General features: G+C 38.3%; 1 protein-coding gene across 4 annotated transcripts in view; it reads left to right on the forward strand.

The window, feature by feature from the left end:
- The window catches only part of SAMD12 (sterile alpha motif domain containing 12), a 425,091-nt gene that overhangs the window by 142,278 nt on the left and 263,688 nt on the right, over positions 1 to 19,125 (forward strand). For 3 of the 4 annotated variants that reach the window (XR_012920166.1, XM_076005060.1, XM_020289000.2), the window contains exon 3: positions 11,093 to 11,222. Coding sequence is in view for 3 of the 4 variants with exons in the window: in XM_076005060.1 (XP_075861175.1) it covers positions 11,093 to 11,222 (130 nt within the window). In the remaining variant the exon portion in view is untranslated. The remainder of the gene's footprint in view (positions 1 to 11,092; positions 11,223 to 19,125) is intronic. The other variant, XM_020289001.2, reaches the window with a different exon arrangement.

Below are 19,125 nucleotides of genomic sequence, written 5' to 3' on the forward strand. Positions count from 1 at the left end.
CTTTGAAGGAAAGGAACAACTATAGAAAATTAAAGGAATCCTTATTTAGAAAATCATGTAGATTTAAATATATCATTTAAGATTACAAAAACAATAAAAGAACTAAAATGAATAATACTAAGTAAAAATATTCAGAACAGATGAGAGAAGGAAGCTACCGGATGTGTATCAATTCCTGGTTATTTCTCATTGAGGTATCAATGGCTAATTCTTAGTCTCATAAATTAGAGACTGAAAAGAGAAATCATTAAGAGGTCAATCCTAGAAATTGCAACTGAAGTCTGAGAAAGGAGGTATTTGAGTTAGGACCATGTTTGAGTTCTACTTTGAAGACCAAATAATTGCCAGTGAGAAGAGATGTGACAAGGGAGTGGTACTTTTCACTATAAGTCCTTTTGTATAACTTATTTTTAAAAAATCCATATACATTATTTTCTGTGATCACAATAAGAAGATTAAAAATAGGATGATTATACAAACATAAAAATTACTTAAATTATTAATCAAATAAGGATACCTAATTATTTGATCAGTGGGAAATGTGGTCATAAAAATAATGTACATGGACATGGATTCTGGAGAAACCATTTTTAAAAATAAAAGCAATTATGTTAGTGAGGCAAATCCTCAGTAAATTTTTTTTGATTGTATAAAACTCAGTATTTGAAAAGTGAATGCAGATGTATAAGAAAAATTTATTTTTTCTATTATTATTCATCTCACCTCTAGTTTATCTTCTTCCTAATTATTGATTTGTATTTGTAGTGAGATCTTCAAAGCTCTATCAATCTTAGATTGTCAGACTATTTTGTCTGAATTGATCAGTCTGTCTGAATTGGAGTTTGCCCCTGCATTAGTCGCTCAGGGTACCATAATAAAGTACCACAGATTGAGTGGCTTAAACAACAAAAAATTTTCTCACACAGTTCAAGAGGCTAGAAGTCTGAGATCAGTGTGCCATCGTGGTCGAGTTTTGGTGAGAGCTATCTTCTGGGCTTGCAGGTGGCCACTCTCTCACTGTGTGGTGGAGAGAGAGATGGCTCTCTGATGTCCCTTCCAATAAGAACACTAGTCCTATCAATCAGGAACCTACCCTTATGAACTCATTTAACCTTAATTACTTCCCTAAAGGCCCTATCTTAAATTATAAGTTGAGGGTTAAGTCTTCAACATATGAATTTGGGGAGAAACATACATTCAGTTCATACCAGCCCCTATTGAATTAATTCGCCGTTTGGCTGAATTGAACAGATGGACAAATTGTTTTGCCACCAAGAAGTCATGGAGCTCAGGGGTGGCTAGCTTTTAAAGTCCTAGAACACTTGCATTGGAATCTTTGCATGTACCAACTCCTACCTGAAAGGATTCCAGAGATTTTAGGCTCTCCAAACTTCAGAGTCCCCTACCCTATTTTACTAGATACAATTACAGCACTTTTGTAGGGCTTCTGTTTTCTCTGGAGTGCCAACAGCATGGTGGCCCCAGCTTCCCTAGGACCCATTAGACCTCTCTTTTCTATAAAATCATCCAAATTAAACACTTAGCCTTTTGATGATTTTGTTTGATCTTCACAACTTTGTAAAATGGGCAGAGTAGGTGTTTTCATTCTCATTTTACTGGTGACATAATTGAGTGGCAGAGAGATTAGTGTAGAAAATGTGCCTCCTTCCACAATAAGGAGAGTGGAAAGAGAACTGGAGTAAGAGTCAGATGGCTGATTCTGAACTCAACTCTGCCTTGGGCATACCCAGATTAGGGCAAAGGCAGAGTTGTCTGTGATCAGATCTATCTTAATCAATTAATTAGGGAAGCAATCTAGCACTGGAAACCTCAATAAGAAGCTCACATCTCTTATCCTCATTTTTTCCTCCTATATCCATCAAGCTAGAATGATATTATGAAGTAAGCATGAAGTTTGAAATTATTGCAGACCTGGTCTGCAGGCAGCTCTGAAATTCACTAGCAGTGTGACCTTGGATTAGTTCTAAGGCCTGTTCCTCTACTAAAACTAACACCTACCTTGTAGGTTGTGGGAAAATTCAAGATGAGTTATCTATAGTTCTTAAAACAATTCTTCCTGTATTCTGTGTTACAAAATGATATAATATGTCTGAAATGGCATCAGAACATTCTTTGGCCACATTCCCAACCCCAATTTGTTCAGACTTGACCACATGTGTTCTCACAGGAATTAGAAAAGCAAGGAAAAGTGCACAAGCACACAAAACCTCCCGAGAACTCAGCTCCGACCTGGCCCATCATTGCCTCCGCCATGTTCTTTTGGTCAAAGCAAACCACATGGGTCCCCTCCCCCCCACAGTCAGTAGGTGGGGAAATAGATGCCATCTATGGCAGAGGACCTCCAGTCATATTGCACAGGGGCATTTTTGCACCGAAGACATTTTTGTTGTCAATCTGCTACATTGTTATTCCAAAGGAATTGTTGTAGAAATGAGGTAATGATGATCAATAACCATTTTTATGGTTCATATTTGTTTTCATTTTTGCTTTTGTCATGCTTTCATTCATCCAACATCCACACAGGGGTTTGCCCATAAGGTACGTGCTCAGAGAATACATGTGCCTTTGTATCTTGCACTCACAGCACTTCCCGGAGGCTGTGCTCATCTGTGTGGATGAATGATGGCTTTTCCTGCTGTACTAAGACAGAGCAGACACAAAGTACAGTGTGATCCTCTCCCTCTGTATTTCTTTTGACAGGCTGCACAATCTGGGCTGATAGGAAGAACAGGCCTTGATAACCAGAGCCATCCAGGCTGCCAGAGACATCTTGTTTCCCGTTGACTGGCTGTGCACATCTGTTTATTCCCTCTATGAGGGTTTATCGTTAGAAACCCCGATGCCCAGCAGCATGTACTCGGGGGCCAGCAGATCTTACCAGCATTGCATGTGAGCCTCCACTTCACAGCCTGTGCGCAGTAGCAGCTACACATCTGGAGAGCGCCTTCATAAATAGCTCCACACGTGCCTGGGGAATCTGGGCTGTACCTTTGGCATGGAGTTAGGACACTTTGCACGTGACTATCCCTGGAGACAGAAGGGGGATGGCTCTGAGTCTCAGAGGGAAACAAATGACAGGACTTATCGCTGGAAGACACAAGGCACATTGCAGCAGAGCCCGGCCTGTATAAGGAGCATCCTTTTGCCTCTTAATTTGACGTCTTCATTTTTCCTTTTTTTTTTCCTTCTCTTTTTCTATATTGTCTCACTTTCTTCTTCCTATGCGTACCTTTTCCACTCAAGCCTTTTAATCTTCTTCTTTTCTTATCAACTATATTTCTTTCAATCTTAGCTGATTGCACCCAGCACCATCTCATAATGCCTACAACTCAAGTCAACTGGACTCTGAAGAGTCTGCCTGTTCCACTGTGCTGCACAACTGCTTCCCCAGATCAGGATGGCAGTTGAAGAGCATGCTAATGCCATTCAGGAAATACTAAGATATACTTTCTGGACACATGTGGCAGGCAGTATTTAAGTGTTTTAGATAAACCATTTCTAATCCTTCCACAAACTACAAGATAGGTATTATTTGCAGGGTATGCAGAAACATGTTAGGATGTCTCAGTGACTGGCCCAACGTCCACAGTGCTAGTAAATGCCAGAGTCTCCAATCCAGGTCTGCAAGATTCCAAATGCCAAGCTTGTTTCATCATATCACTTTCTGTGTCAGTTAAGAAAGAAAAAAATTGAGGATCACAGATGTGAGCTGTCTTGCTAAGAATTATAGTGCTAGACTGCCTCTGCATTTTTTGGCTCAATATAAGAGAAATCTAATCAGAGGAAAGTCTGTTTGAGTCCCAGCCTGGGAATGTCAAGAGTGCAGCTGTGGCTTGAACCAGTTTTCTGATACTCAAAGGATATAGGAGCTGTGATATATGATGGCATACCAGACAGTTCTTTCATTGGTTCAACAGATAAGTATTGAGTCCCTGTTTTATGCCAGGTGCTGTTCTAAACTTTGGGATTCTTCACAAAATAAGAAATACCCCTACCTTGTGTAGGTTGCAAGCCAATTGTAAGAGACAGATAATCAACAATAGACAAAATAAGTGTATTATGTACTGTGTTAGACGATACATGCTATGAAGAAAGAAACAATGGACAAAGGTAATGAATATTGGAAACAGCAGAAGGAGAAGTGTTGCATTTTTAAATAGGGAGGTCAGTATAGGACTTACTGAAAAGGTAGCATTTGAGCAAAGACCTGAAGGAAAGGAGTGAATTAGTCATGTAGGTATCTGGGAAAAGAACATTCCAAGCAAAGTAAGAAGTGGGCATAGTTGGCATTTTGAGCAGTAGCAAATAGGCTGGTATAGCGGGAGCAGAATGTATTAGAGAAAGAATAGAAAAGATGACATCAAAAACCCAGGTGGCAAGATTGTATGGAGCATTGTAAGCCATTTAAAAGATTTAAATTGAGGTCAAGGAAAGAACAGGATGATTTGTTAGGTGCATTAGGTACCTAGATGCAGTAATGTAGGTGTGGCATGATAGTTTTTCCAATAAGGATTGTAGCAATGCTGGTAATGAAGAGATTGGAGTCTGGATATATTTGAAGGTAGAATCCTTCAAATTTCCCAGTAGATTAGAGGGAATACAAGAAAAAGAATGGAAGGAATTTATGTTAAATCTAAGATTTGGGGTCTCAGCAATGGGAAGTACAGCATTTCTATCATATGAAATGTAGAAGGCTACAGACAGGGCAATTTTGGGATGAGAAGAACAGGAGGTCCATTTTGGACATATTGAGTTTAGATATTTACTAGATATGCAAATGAAACTGAAATCATCAGTTACATATGTGATTCTGTAGTTCAAGAAAATTGGATAGGAAATACAATTTGGGATTCAGCAGCCTATATCACGGTAAGGGAAAAAAAGGCCATGAGATCTAATGGAGAATACCTATGTGATGTGTGAAATGGAAATCAGGGCAGTAGGTGGTGCAAAGATTTGTCTTACATTTTTCCAAAGGTAGGATTCAAGAATCAGTGAAAAAGATGATGGAGGTCCAACTTTGACTTCCATATGAAGGAACATTAGTGCTTATTAGGAATAGTGTGGCCTATTTTACAGGATACATTTTCTGATGCTATGAATTTTCAGGGAAAGTGTTGAATCTAGATCAGTGTTTCCCCAAATTTTGTGTAGTTAAGAAAAAGTAAAGAAAAAATAATTATTTTCAATTAGGGGATTGACATTTGGTTTTTATCCAAATAAAGAATATACACATGTACACACATACCACTTTTAATACATTCATCACAGTCCAGGTTTACTAACCACCTACTTAGATGTCTTAAATGGTTCAAGTTTAAACCAAATCCAATTCTTGTATTTGGTTTAAACTTGAACCAACTTAATACTGAGATTCCTTAGAAATTTGAGTCTGTGGTTCTCAGCATTTAGGAATTAAAAAGGCCATCAAATAAAATGTGATATGGGAAAATTAAGGGGAAAAGTTATCTCAGGTTAACCTTATCTCCTTTCTTTCATCTAATGATACTATGATAATGTTGTTTTAAAACAGTTATTCTCAAACTCCTAGGTCTCCATTAGGCTCTTAAAAGCTATTGAGGACTTGAAAGATCTTTTGTTTATTTGGGAAAATAACCAATACACTGGTGAATAATAGTTTCAGATGATGAAATGAAACATGCATAATAAAGTTGGGGCTCAGTAAAATCTACCTTCAGGAGAAGAGAGTCTAGTTTGATAACAGTTCATTTAAGGAAGACTCAGTTTTCTGTTTCCTCTAAGTATGAGCCAATGATGTGACTAGTTAATAATAAAGGTTTAGGCTTCAGTACTATATTTCACTTTTGTAGTCAGCACATTTAGGATACTGCCTTTTGAAGAAAATATGAACAAGCTACAATTCCCAGTGAAGATGTTTAGGAAATGAAAGGTCCAAAACAGATGCCCTGTGGAAAACATTTGAGAAAACGAATCATGTCTCACCATATATTTGGAAAAGTTACCAAAGTTGCTTACCCATTACTGCACTTAGGGGCTCTTACACTACTCTGAAAAGATGACCATCACAATTTAGGAAGCATGAAATGACCCAGGTGACATCAAAGCAGTGGTTAAAGATGAAAGAATGTGAAATAACAGTACATGTAGTTATCTTTCATTCACCCACAAGGGAATGTATTTGTCTTTTACCTGGAAACTTTCCGGCAGTGAGATGCCATCTCTTTGGGAGGCATAAAGACCACCTAAAGGCAATTCGGGTAACCAAAACATTTGTACCTCCGTAATAGTCTGAAATAAACCAAAATCAAAAACATAAAATTAATTAATTCAAGTGTCAAGTATTCTGTTAAAGAACCAATCCTTCCTGATACTTAGAAACCCCTTTGGGTGAGTAAGCATTAAAAGCTGCTAAAGTAGACATTAATGGTTTGGTGTGTGTGTCTTCTTCTCCTCTCTAGTCTCTCCTCCTTCCTCTTTCTGCAATCTTGAGTAAGATAACAAGCTAGAAGTTACTAAAAGAAAGGACTAGCAGCTAAAGAAATAACACTGCAGGATAGTAAGGGAAGAAAGAGGCAGTTCTTAGAGTTTGCAAACACTTGTTTATAATGATATACTGAAAATATGTTTATTGCTTTCTGGTATTTGGCCATAAAGCTCAGTTTGTTCCACCAATGGATGTAAACAATCCAAGTGTTCTATATTTTTAAAATAATAAACCAACTGGACCTCATATAAGCTCACCTAGGTAAGAGTTTGTACAGCTATTAGGAGCTTAAATTTCAGTGTTCTCTTATAAAAACTTAGTAAATTAAAAGAGAATTTATATTGGAAAACACTCAAGAGATAATTAAATTACAAAATAAAATTTAAAGGCATGATCAAACTTCTTTAAAGCACTTAATTATTTTAGTCCTTAGAAGAAAAGCTTCAGGTTTACCTTGGAGAACTTAAAACTTAATGTTTAAGAATTCTTTCCATTTAAACACAAATCTGAAATTACTACAAAACACAGTTGAAATTATTGTGTAAAAATTAAATAGAAATCATTTGCAAAAATAATTTGTAAACAGTGTTTCCCTCAGGAATATGTATTTTGCATAAAGTGTGGTCTCCCTGTGAAACAAAAGTAAAAGCATCTGAAATGTACTTTCAGTTTGTCTACAGAAAGGCTAGGACCAATTCAGAAAGGAAATGACTGGAATTCTATTTGGTGTCACATTGCGTGGGGGTTAAGATAATAAACTGCCTCGGGCCTCTTTCAGGGCAACAAAATAAACCAAAATTGTCTCCAGGGTTGTAAATCCAGAGAATGATGTGGTACACGTGAACACAGAGAAAGAGAACTGGGGAAAATGTTTTTTTAATGTTTGCCTTTGGGCAGGATGTTTTTTCCTTACTAGTTGACTGTTCCTAGCAAATGTGAAATGCTTTATTTATTTACTTTATGAACTATTATTATTTAGGTGTAGGCTCCTACTGTGGGGGAAAAAACTCAGCAGCATATCAAAGAAAGTTACCATCTAGAAATGGATTTGGAAAGAGTGTGAGTGTTGGGTGAGGAGAAAGAAGGGTGGTTGAAGGCTTTGACCGCTCTGGCCCTCCCATTCCTACCTTCAGTGGGGCAATATGTTAAAATTTGATTCATGTGGGTTTAACATGTGCTTATTGATTGTTGTTCCAAGTTGCACACTTGTTGTTCCAAGTTTAAGCTCTTCAAAGGAATCAAGTTATGACATTCACTCCCAAAACTTGATTGCTATTGTGAGATTAACCCAGGGCACTACAAAAGAGAAATTCAAGCAGAACAAATAAAAGTCAGTTCTGAGAATCTAGAAAGAAGCAGCAGACTGGGGGAGCTGGAGTCATTATGGTTCTTAATATGTAGCAAGCTGATATTAATAACAATTTCATTAAAAGGCTAGGAATCAGCTTATAAATAGGATCAATACTTCTGTTACTATCTGATTAAGAAGAGACAATGATTATTAATGGTAGAAATCTTTATCTCCTAGTTGTTTTATTTGTAATACCAGTTTACGTGGAGGCATCTCTGTAGGTTCATACAATCGTAAAAATCCATGCCTAAAACTTTGAGTGGCACCAAATTACTGCTTAGAATATATTCTGAAGGAAAAGCAAAGCATATCTTTGAATATTAGCCTCAGATTTCCTGAAATTATGATAAAATGAAGTTATAACGAAAGCATTCATGCCAGGCTAGTAAGGATGTATTCTGAGTTGACTCTGCATGTTGAGTAAATCTGCACCTGAAGCCCAGTTGATGCCGAGAGTCCTCTATTTCCTAGGAAATGAACATGTTAAAGAATAACCTTCCAGGAAGAAAGAAGTTTAGTATATTGATGTACAAGCAACTTCATCCTTCTGCCTTGCCCCTCCTAATTTATAGCCTTCTGCGGGGGTTTCCAATGATGTGATTAGCTTTACTTGCAAGAAACTTGCAAGAGTTTCAGGGTAATGATTTGTCAGCTATAAACTCATTCAGCTAATCTGAAGGAAAAATTGTAGAGCAGGAAAAAACCAGATGCAGAGGTGCTGACTTGTGAAACATGGTGGTAAGTGCATTTCTAGCTAGAAGGTCTAAAATTCTGGTTTCCTAATCTTGCAAAGGAAGGGGAATGATGATGGGCAAAAAGAAAAAAACATTACCACCACCAACAAAAAAATTACACCCTCCTTGCCTGAGGTCCTCTTCTCTCATCAAAATTAGGAAACAGTCAATTTGGTTTCACATAGGTTAGAGGGAATATGGCTGGCAGCCCGGGACTCTGGGAGGAGGGGTGTCAGGCAGGAGCGGATACATTCGGTTAGAAGCCAAGTAAGCACAACACACAGTGGTGTAGAGCAGCAAGGGCTGGGCTTGAAAGTCACTGCTGATTGAATAGTAAGGTGTGTCTGTGAACACTGACTCCATGAAAATTGTTTCATTTCATTCCTTCGTTCATTCACTTATTCACTGTGGATGTACAACACACTCTAAGGAGCACAGTTATAACAGTTATAACAGCTCTCATCCTCCCATTCTCACTGAATGTTCCAGTTACTAGGGTTGCTGAACAAATTACCCCAGAACTTGGTGGTATAAGACAAGTATTTATGATGCTAACATTATGTGGGTCGGGAACTCAGGGCACAGCAAGTATGGTTTATCTCTATATCATGGTGTCTGGGGGCCTCAGCTGGAAGATTTGAAGGCTGGTGACTGGAATTGCCTGAAGCTTGTTTAGTCGTTTGTCTGGTGGCTAGTGGTGGTGGTTAGCTGAGACTTTAGCTGGTGGATTGGCCAAAATGCCAACACATGGTCTCCTCATGTGGTCTGGGCTTCCTCACAGCATGGCAGCTAGATTCCAAAGGTGATTGTCAAAGAGCATGAGCCAGGCAGAAGCTGTATCTTTTTTATGACCTAACCTCAGAAGTCACATAACATCAATTCCACTTACTCCATTACTCAGGATGATTACATACACTACTGAAATTCTAGGGGAGGGAACATCAACTTCAAATATCAGTGAAAGAAATCTTGGTCACGTGGAATGAAAAGTAGATATATATGTATATATGTGTGTATGAGTGTATATGAATGTATGTACATATATCATTCAAGATAAGCATTGCTTGTGATTATTTTATAATTGATGGCCCAAGGACTCATAGCTGGAAACATACTAGTAAAATATAACAGCTGAGCATTATGCTTTCCAAACTTGAATCACTTGCATATTATGTCCACTATTTTTACTACTATCTTCTCACCATCTGTACCATTGTTTCCTTAGTTGTTTTCTGTAAATTGGCCTGAGTGGTTTTTTTTAAAAAAGAAAACCTCAAATTTGTTTTAAAAGAAAACTAGATATTACTAGAGGAAATAAAATTTATTTTTGTCATAACTTGAAGGTAGCCTTAAATATAATAGAAGCAAAACAGAACAGGTGTTAGATACTAGATACACTGTATTCTGCTGAAGGTTCTGAGACCCAAGTGGGCCTCCCTCTGTCAAGAAAGCATGTTAGTGGGTGTTAGAAAGATGTTAAATCACACCTACCAAATTAAGGCTCTCCCCTTGCCTTAATCTGAAAGACTAATAGAGATGTAAAAGAAAATGATGCCTAGTGAAAAGGGCAGTGATATTTAAGGTCAGGTCTTTGTACCTCCCAAGATCCTTTAAAGAACTATCAGTATTGTAGCCTTGATATTTTGGCAAATACTGATCCAGAGTGATAAAAGTGAAGCTTTAGTCTAAACCAAGTTCCTGAGACTCATGAGGGAGAACAGCATCTGGGACAGAGTTGATGCTTATTAACTAATAAATGTGTTTTTTAATCAGCCATATGTCAAAGGCTAGGTTCTTGGCACATCTGTGCATTTTTGTTTTTTGGTTTTTTTCCCTCATAAATACTTCCCTGAAATATCCAGTGAGTAATAAAAGGCTTTGACTAGTTGTCTTCTATACAAAGCCTAACTAGCCCCATTATTTTATTGCCATTCCCCTCATGCAGGTGGAAATGACTTTTTGCTTCCCCACTGTGGCGTAACTAATGTTCCTGGGCTTTACAAGGCCACCCTAAGTCCAGAGCCCCCAGGCAGACTTGTCCTTCTTATTCTGTAGCTATCTAAATTCTATAACATTCATTCCTAAAATAATTATTAGCACCTGCTGGAGCCACTATTTTTATTAGGCCCCAGAGATGTCAGAGACATCTTCTTAGAATACAGAGAAAGGTACTTGGGGATAGCTATTTCTCCCCTAAAATTTAATTAATTGCTTAGCAACCCTGTATTCTTGTTGGTATTCATTAGAAAACACTACTCCTAAGGATTTCTGGGGATTTTTCCCAGCAGAGATGATAACTTGAGATAATTGTCATGGCTTCTCCACCCAGATCTTTTCTTTGTGGTTTTCAGCAGTATCAAGAAGGTCTGCAGAGGTTAAGAGGAAGACGAGAGCCAGATATTTATTTTCAGGGAGTCCAGTTTGTAGCCTTTACCACACTCTAAGACTTTTAACAGGAGCAATGCCTTCCTAGGCATGGGGCCAGCATTCACAGATTTTCTTTTCCTTCTTTATTTGTAGTCAGCTACGGTGAAGCTGTCTAAACCAGTGGCTCTGTGGACCCAGCAGGATGTCTGCAAGTGGTTGAAGAAACATTGTCCGAATCAGTATCAGATCTACAGTGAGTCATTCAAACAGCATGACATAACTGGTAAAGTATGCAGTATCCAAGATATTTCATCCCATTCCCCCTCCCTGTCCCGATGGCCTTTCCCACACCCTTGCAATGAAAAGGCATCTCCCTGCTGAAATTTGCTGGCATGAGTATATTTTAAAAGGGGTGATAAATTCCAGATCTATGTGAGCCATGCTACTCAAGAAGCATATGCAGTTATTGTAGAAAGCTGTGGATTTTGAGTGTCCACTGTAAAAGGGTATGGGAATCAGGATGAGGAGTTGAGGGATCCTAGAGCAAGTAAGATCACACCAATCCTAAACAAAAAGAAAGAAAAGGATGTTATTCAAATGAATGTGATTACAGGATCAGTATGTAGATCTTCTAAGTAGGGAAGGTTTCTAAATAGGGAAATTCTCTTTTTCATATTTAAGATAAAGTTTGTTCACTTTTCTGACTCAGTAAGATGTATGTGTGTATCCAATGATAATGAAAGGGTCTTGGTGGAAAATCAGTTTCCTTGACCTTGAAAACATGGTGGCTGGATTCCATCCAATGACCACCTGCTTGTGTCTGTGCCCAGAGATGGTCCAGACTTCTGAAATGAAATGTAAGGATGCTAACCCACTGCCCTTGAGATGAATACCTTCCAGGTGCCAATTAAGGCTCCATTAAGGTCAAACGTATTTGAATATTCTAGGTGGAGGTCAGGAAGTACTTGGGAGCAGAAAATAGGACAGTATAATAAACCATGAAGGCTCTTCAGATCAAATCTCTCCTTCAGTGGGTGGAGTGGGCAAGACAGAGCAAATATGCCCTTCATCGCAGCCCATCAGAGTAAGCGGGAGATTCTGACTGTATGCAAGTGACACTCCTCCCCCACCCCTTCCCAAAGAGCACTGTGAAAGGTAGGAGTGAGGATACACTCTGCACCAACACTGTGTGGCTTCATGGGAAACAATGTTAAGAAGTCCTCATTCTAGTCCAGATCCTTCCTTTTTTCTTAAGGATACTGACACTGGAGGGAAGATGACTTGCCATGGAAGAGCTCAACATCCTAGATGTCAAACCTCTTTCCAAACCCATACTTCTATCTTGAGAAATCCTAACCTCTCTTGTTCTGTTCTCACCTATTACTTTGAAAAGGTACTTGTTGAGCAGAAACTATTTCTTTTTGCAGTTCAGTTCTTACCCTGTACTATGAAATCTGGGCATATCTACTTCACCTTCCTAGAGCAGGACTCAGTGGTTTTCAAAGTGTGTTCTATGGAGCCTTTGGCTGCCAGGAGACATTGGTGTGCTTTGGGTAGAAGTGGGTGCATCAACCAGATCAACTCCCTTTATGTCTGCTTTATATAGTCAAATCATATAGAAAATTTGATTTAGTTTTTAAAAGAATTCTGGCACTAAATGTTTAAAAAATGCTGAGCCTGTATGATCATAGATTCCTGCTCACCAAGTTGGTAATGTCTAAATATATCAGGAACATACCCAATCATTGCTCAAGCAGAATTAACAAATAAGAGAGTGAAATCCTCCTAACTTAAGTATAAAAATGGTCTTTTGTGAACTTCTTTCTTCCCCCAACTAGAGGCAATGGTTCTTTTGGATGAAATTTCTGAAATTCTGAAGGCAATATGGGCACTTAGCTTAGATTCCAAGTACCTAGATTTTATTTTTTCAGTTCCTCTTTTAAGAATATAAGAAAAGCTCATATGAGGTCAGTTATTCCCTGCCCCCCCAAAAGTGATCAATCAGTTAGTAATCATTTCCCTGATTATAATAGCCTTCATCAGATAATGGCTGCTTAATGTTTCTTAATGTCTGTGTTATAGTAGTGGTGAAGCCTTTTTCATGATCTTATTTGAAAGCAGTGTTATCTTTTATTAGGGGTGAGAATTATGAGGTACCCTTGAGGTAAGGATAAGCATTTATAATGGTTTAAAGAGGATGAGCCTTACACTCCTCAGAAATAAAGATCCATGCTCCAGTGCTTATGGAGTAAATGGTACCACTGTCCAAGGTTTTCTGCTCAGTGACATGAGGACAGGGCCATGGGAATGAGATATGTGTTTCAAACAGTTGTCGTATGCTTTGTGTGGCACTCTTGGTCTCCACGAAACACCTCTGGTATCGGTACATCACAACCTTCTTGGGATCTTGGGCAAGCTGCTTAACTCGGGCAAATTATTTAACCTCACTTCCTCCTCTCCAGAATAAAGATAATAATAATACCTGTCTCAGGCATTGTGAATATTAAATGAAATAATGTAGGAAAACCACAAAGTTAACCATTTATCGACACCTTCTGCGTGCCAGTATCGTGTCATCATTCATGTCAAGACTCTCCTGGAGGTGTCGAAAAACATATTGGTACTTCATCCTAAGGGCAGCCTATTTTCTGGTAAGGAAAGAAAGCAGGGAATTATTTGGGGACTTAGGGAACAGAGAGAATGATTTCAGATTAACATTTGGTCCACATCTTTTTGACATTCACCTATTTGAAGCCTCAGAAGACCACTCTCTTCCCCTGTTCTCCTGCCCCTGACTCTCTAAGGGTAAAGCATTCAAATGGTCGCAGGTGCCAAGTGGCTAGAAAATAGCTTTCAGGACTCCAGCCAGCCTATGATTACCAGCCCTGTGATGCTGGAAGCTGTGGGAATCCAAGTCCCCTTGGAGGCTGTGATAAATTAGGCAAAGAGGTTTGTAAAACATCAAGACGTGATGCCAGAGCAAACCTCGACAGGCTGTGCAGATAGTAGAGTGACTTAGGGGAGGGCAGGGGGGTGGTTAGAAGTGCCAGGTTGAAGACCAAAGCTGCAAAACAGCTGTGTGATTTTATGAAGGTTGCTAGGTGAACTTCAGCTTTCCTCACCTGTAAAAAGGAGATGATAATAGTACCTACCTCATGGTGTTGCTGTGAAGGTCATTCACGGTCACAGTAAGGGTAATGTGAATGAATGTGAACTGCTGCCATTTTCCTAAGTGCTGCCCTAATTTCTGCGATGACAAAACAACACACACAAACAATGTTAGATTCTGGCTTTATTGTCCTGAAAAGTGGTAAATGAGCAGCTAAAGGGAAACCAAAGAGTCTGGGCTGGTAAATATTCTGTGCTAATCTGCAAGGCTACAAAAAAAAAAAAAAAATGTTCACATATCTCTTATTTTTGCTTTTGCTTAGATTCTCTCAAGTGCTACTGTTCTTTTATTTTTCTTAAAGCGAGGCTCTCCAATATCATGCTCATTAAAGAAGCATGTTGTATCAATGTTATATATAAATAGGCCCTTGATTTAGAGGCAGATGATCCAGTGATTGCAAATAAAAAGGAAATATATTAAATGGAAAGAAGAAGAAGAAAAGAGAAACAGGTTTTCTGATCAGAGGTCTGAGTCAAATCTTCACAGTTGTCCTCCACCCCAACCTTTGGCATATAATAGCAGCATAATGTCACACAAGTTAGTTTCTTGTCAGTAAAATGAGAATATTTATCTTAAAGGGTTGTTGGAAAGATTAAATGGGATGATCCATGTGAAAGGCCTAGCTTAATGCCTGATACATAGTAGACAATCATTCATCCATTTAGCAAATATTTATGGACCATCTACCATGTACCAGGTTTGGAAACTATAGCAGTAAATAAGAGAGTCAGTGACCCATGTAGGGAAAAATGTGTGTTTCCGTGGAAAACTATACATCATCCTCTCTATAGCTCAACATTTTGGGCTATCTAAATCCAATTCTTGGGAGCTATTTCATAACTCTGAGTTAACTGATAGTAATACAATAATTCTTGTCTATTGACATGTAAATTCTGTCCCACAGAGGTTCAGCTGCCTTCCCTAGCCACTGGGGAAAAGGTGAGTTTCACCTCCCATGTACACATTCATTTCAGTCTTCATGATCTTTCATTGTGTCTGCTGTTTGGATTCTCCTTTGAGCTGGTTGTAACATCTGGCTAGATTCATCATCAATAAGTTAGAATCTTAAAGACGTGTTCATTTTTGTATTTGTACAAGAGTCATGATTTTAACCTTTTTTGAAAATTACCTTTTTAAATTTTTATTTATTGTTCAGAGACAGGGTCTCACCCTGTCACCCAAGCTGGAATGTGGTGGCACCATGATAGCTCACTGCAGCCTCCAACTCTTGGGCTCAAGCTGTCCTTCTGCCTCAGCATCCTGAGGCTCTAGGGCTTGAAAATTGCCTTTTAAACTGGGTAGTTGTTTAAATTTTCCATATTTATTTTTTTTTACAAACAGTTCTATTATATTAACAATTTTCTTATGTGTTTGTTTGAAGGACATTAAATTCTAAACAGATTTTCCCCAACTTGCTCCAAAATCTAAGATAATTTTAGATATGTTTTAACCTACCAGTGCTCAAAACCTTTTGCAAATTTCCTATTCAAATTTGTGATAATTTCATTATGTTCAGAAGACACCTGCTACTTTGTGGGCAGATGTATTTAGCCAGAAGAGAAGCTACAGTAGACCCTCCTTATCTGAAGGGGATGCTTTCTAAGACCCCCAGCGGATGCCTGAAAATGTGCCTAATACCAAACCCTATATGTACTGTTTTTTCCTATACAGACATACATATTATAAAGTTTAATTTATAAATTAAGCACAGTAAGAGATTAACAACAATAATTAATAACAACATAGAAGTATTATAACAATATACTATAATAAGAGCTATGTGAATGTGATCTCTCTCTTGCAAAATGTCTTCTTTTCCTCTACTCACCTATTTTTGGACCACAGTTGACCACAGGTAACTGAAACCTCAGGAAGCGAAACTGTGGCTAAGGGGGGAACCACTGTACTAGTGTTAATTCCCAACAGAAGTGCCCTTAGAAAGGAATAAGATGGTTAGAACATGGGAGAGGCACTTGGATATATAGATTTAAGTCATTAGATTAGGCTTGAAAGAAAGAAATGTGTCTATTTTCCTGTGCTTACAGATTCTTTCCCTAGCTTTCTGAGGCCTGGCCTGGAATACTGATGAGGTGGTCTTGCTGGGGCCAGGCCTTAAGTTCACAAACAACTTTCAGATTCTGTTTTATGCACAGTTAAGACTCTTTTCAGGTTTGAGGAGATTTTAGCCCTTGGCTCTGCCAGGTATCCTTCCTCCAGTAGTTACTAATGTTGCCTCACCTCATTCAGCTTCAAATCCTCCATCTGTAAAGGGCTTCTTCCCCTGCCAATTTTTAAAGACTTATTTTCATACGCAAAGTGCTCAGGGCTTTGCAGAACAAAAAAAAATTTTTTTAAAGCTACTTTGAATGAATAAAGGGTTTCCTTGTGTCCACTTCCTGGAACGACCATGGGTATCTTTTAGATGTCTGCAGGAATAGTTCCTATATGGGTATCCCCTACAAGTTGTCCATATTGATTTGTCCTTTGTCTAAATGGTCTCCTCCAAAATAGATGGTATCTCTGGTCCTTTTTTGTGCTTCAACTATTACCTATATGTGCTTCTTTTCCCTTTAAAAAAAGAATCCTACTGAGATGTAACACCTTGAAATTTGGAAATTCTGCTTATGCTATTGAATAAAGAGAAGACCACTTTGTCTTTTTCAGACCTTTGAAATGTGGCTCTGTGCATTTGCTAACATTGTTCCTCTCAGTGCCGATTTTTTGAGCTGTTCCACCCGTTTTTCGTTCTGCTATTGTCTTCTGAATCTTTTATTATGGTTCGAGTTCCCTGTAGAGACCAATGGGTCTGTAGTTAACAAGTGTCAAAAGAAGTAGAATAATTACTTCATGTGATTTACCTATGAGAATATGACTTAGGAAGAATCCAGTAGAACAAAATAAAATGTGGACATATTTAACTACCCAGTGCCTCATTGCACATTTTCTTGTCTCTATTGCTTTCCCCTCTGGATATTGTGTTCTACTTCTCTATATCTTTGTATTTTGTTACATTTCTCTTTTTTGTGAACTGCTCTATACTTTTTATTGAACCTTGATCATAATTTTATATCTATGTAGTAAAGTTCCCGATGTCATTAGGGCGTGAGTTTTTCTCATAAGTTAATTTTCCGATAATAGCATTTATTCTTTATTTTAACCCCTTTTATGGGAAGCTTACAACTTTCTAACTTACTAACTTGCTGGCTTTTAAAAATATATTTTCCTCAGCATTCTTAAATCAAGGGTATTTAACTTGGTTTTCTTGATGATTCAAGGTAATAGACTTCTGAGTGGTGGAAAGGACTTTAGATGTCATCTAAAGATTATGGGGTCAGCAAAAAATACTGCTTTCAATGACAAATAAACACAGGAGTTAGGTAAATAGACATCAGAATATAAGCTTTATGCCTGATAAAGATTTTTGGAGAATGTCATTTAGATCTTTAGATAATTGATTTGCTAAGAATTTTTCTGTCTGAATTAAACATCCCAGTAACTGTACAATTGAGCACTGTCCCTTTTAGCACTTGGCAGAAAACAGACTATGGGTCATAGGAGAGCACAGAACATGGAACCTGGCTGAGCCAGCAGCACATGGAGGCAGGAGGAGGGAGGGCGGCAGGTACTTCAGTTGGGAAGTCTCTCGCCAAGGGAATGGGAAGAATATGGGGCATGTGTGGCCCCCAACTGTCCAACCACATATCTCCCTCCATATCCTTCCCAACACCCTTGCTAGGTGGCCAGCCAGCTTTTGCTTGAACACCTCCAGGGACGAGCATTTCCTAATTTTAAAATGCAGCCTGTTTTCTGTTCAAGATGTTAGATTGTGCTGGTGTTGGTGGTGGTTATAGTTTTATTTTTTGCTTACTCCTTTCTGTTCTAAGCTGCAGGTCTCCTGAACTGCTTTGAAGGGTTCTTAAATGCCATGCTCTACCATCCTCAAATCTGCCCATTCACCTGAATAATTCTAATTTTCCTCTTATAGAAAGCCTTCTTTAGTTCTCCTTACTTGGTTAGGTATCCCATCCTGTAGTTCCCAAGATAAGGCTTTATGATAAGACTTGTCATATTAAGTTAATAGTTTAAAAGTTTAATTATTAGAAAATTTGTGGTAAGGTTTAACTCGAACACACCCCTAGGTCCTATTTAGGTTCCCAGATTAGAAACCCTTACTGAAGAAAGCCCTGCATGACACCACCACCCTCCATTACACATTCTTGCCGTCAGGCCTCAGTGATACAGTGATGCTGCCCCCCCAGTCCTCTCCTTCATTCCACTGGACTGTCAAATGGATACCGTAAAATGCTCCCTCCCATGTTCCTTCTTCATCTCAGTAGATGACCTTCTTTTCTGCTACATTAAGGAGGTAATGTAATGTCAGATGAGTAATGTGAGCAGAGAAATGAAAACCCTAATAAAGGATCAAAAGTAACTGCTAGAAATTAAAATAAAAACACTTTAACAGAGATAAAGAATACCTTCAATGGGATCATCAGTGGATTCAACACAGACATGGAAAGAATCAGTGAACTTGAACATAGAACAATAGAAAATATCCAAACTTATATGCAAAGAAGAAAGTTAATGAAAATAACAAGGCAGAATTCTAAGAATTATGGAGCAATATCAAAAGCTGTAACATGCATTATTGGAATACTAGGAGGAGAAGAAGACAGAAGAGATAGTTCAAGTTACAATGACTGAGAATTTTCCAAAATTAATGACCAACATCAGACCACAGATCTAAAAAGCTCAGAACACAAAGCAGGATAAATACCAAAACACCTACACCTAGGTATATCATAGCTAAACTACATACCACTCCGACATACACACACACACACACACACACACAAAATAAAGGTAAAATCTTGAAAGAAGCTAGGTTTTAAAAACAAGCAAACACACACAAACACCTTACATATAAAGAAAAAAAGGATAAGAATTCCAGGAAACTTTTCATCAGAAATCACTCAAGCAAGAAGAGAGTGGGTGGAAACTTAAAAGGATTGAAAGA

The sequence above is a fragment of the Microcebus murinus genome, chromosome 7 (genome assembly GCF_040939455.1).
Source record: "Microcebus murinus isolate Inina chromosome 7, M.murinus_Inina_mat1.0, whole genome shotgun sequence".
Lineage (NCBI taxonomy): Eukaryota > Metazoa > Chordata > Mammalia > Primates > Cheirogaleidae > Microcebus > Microcebus murinus.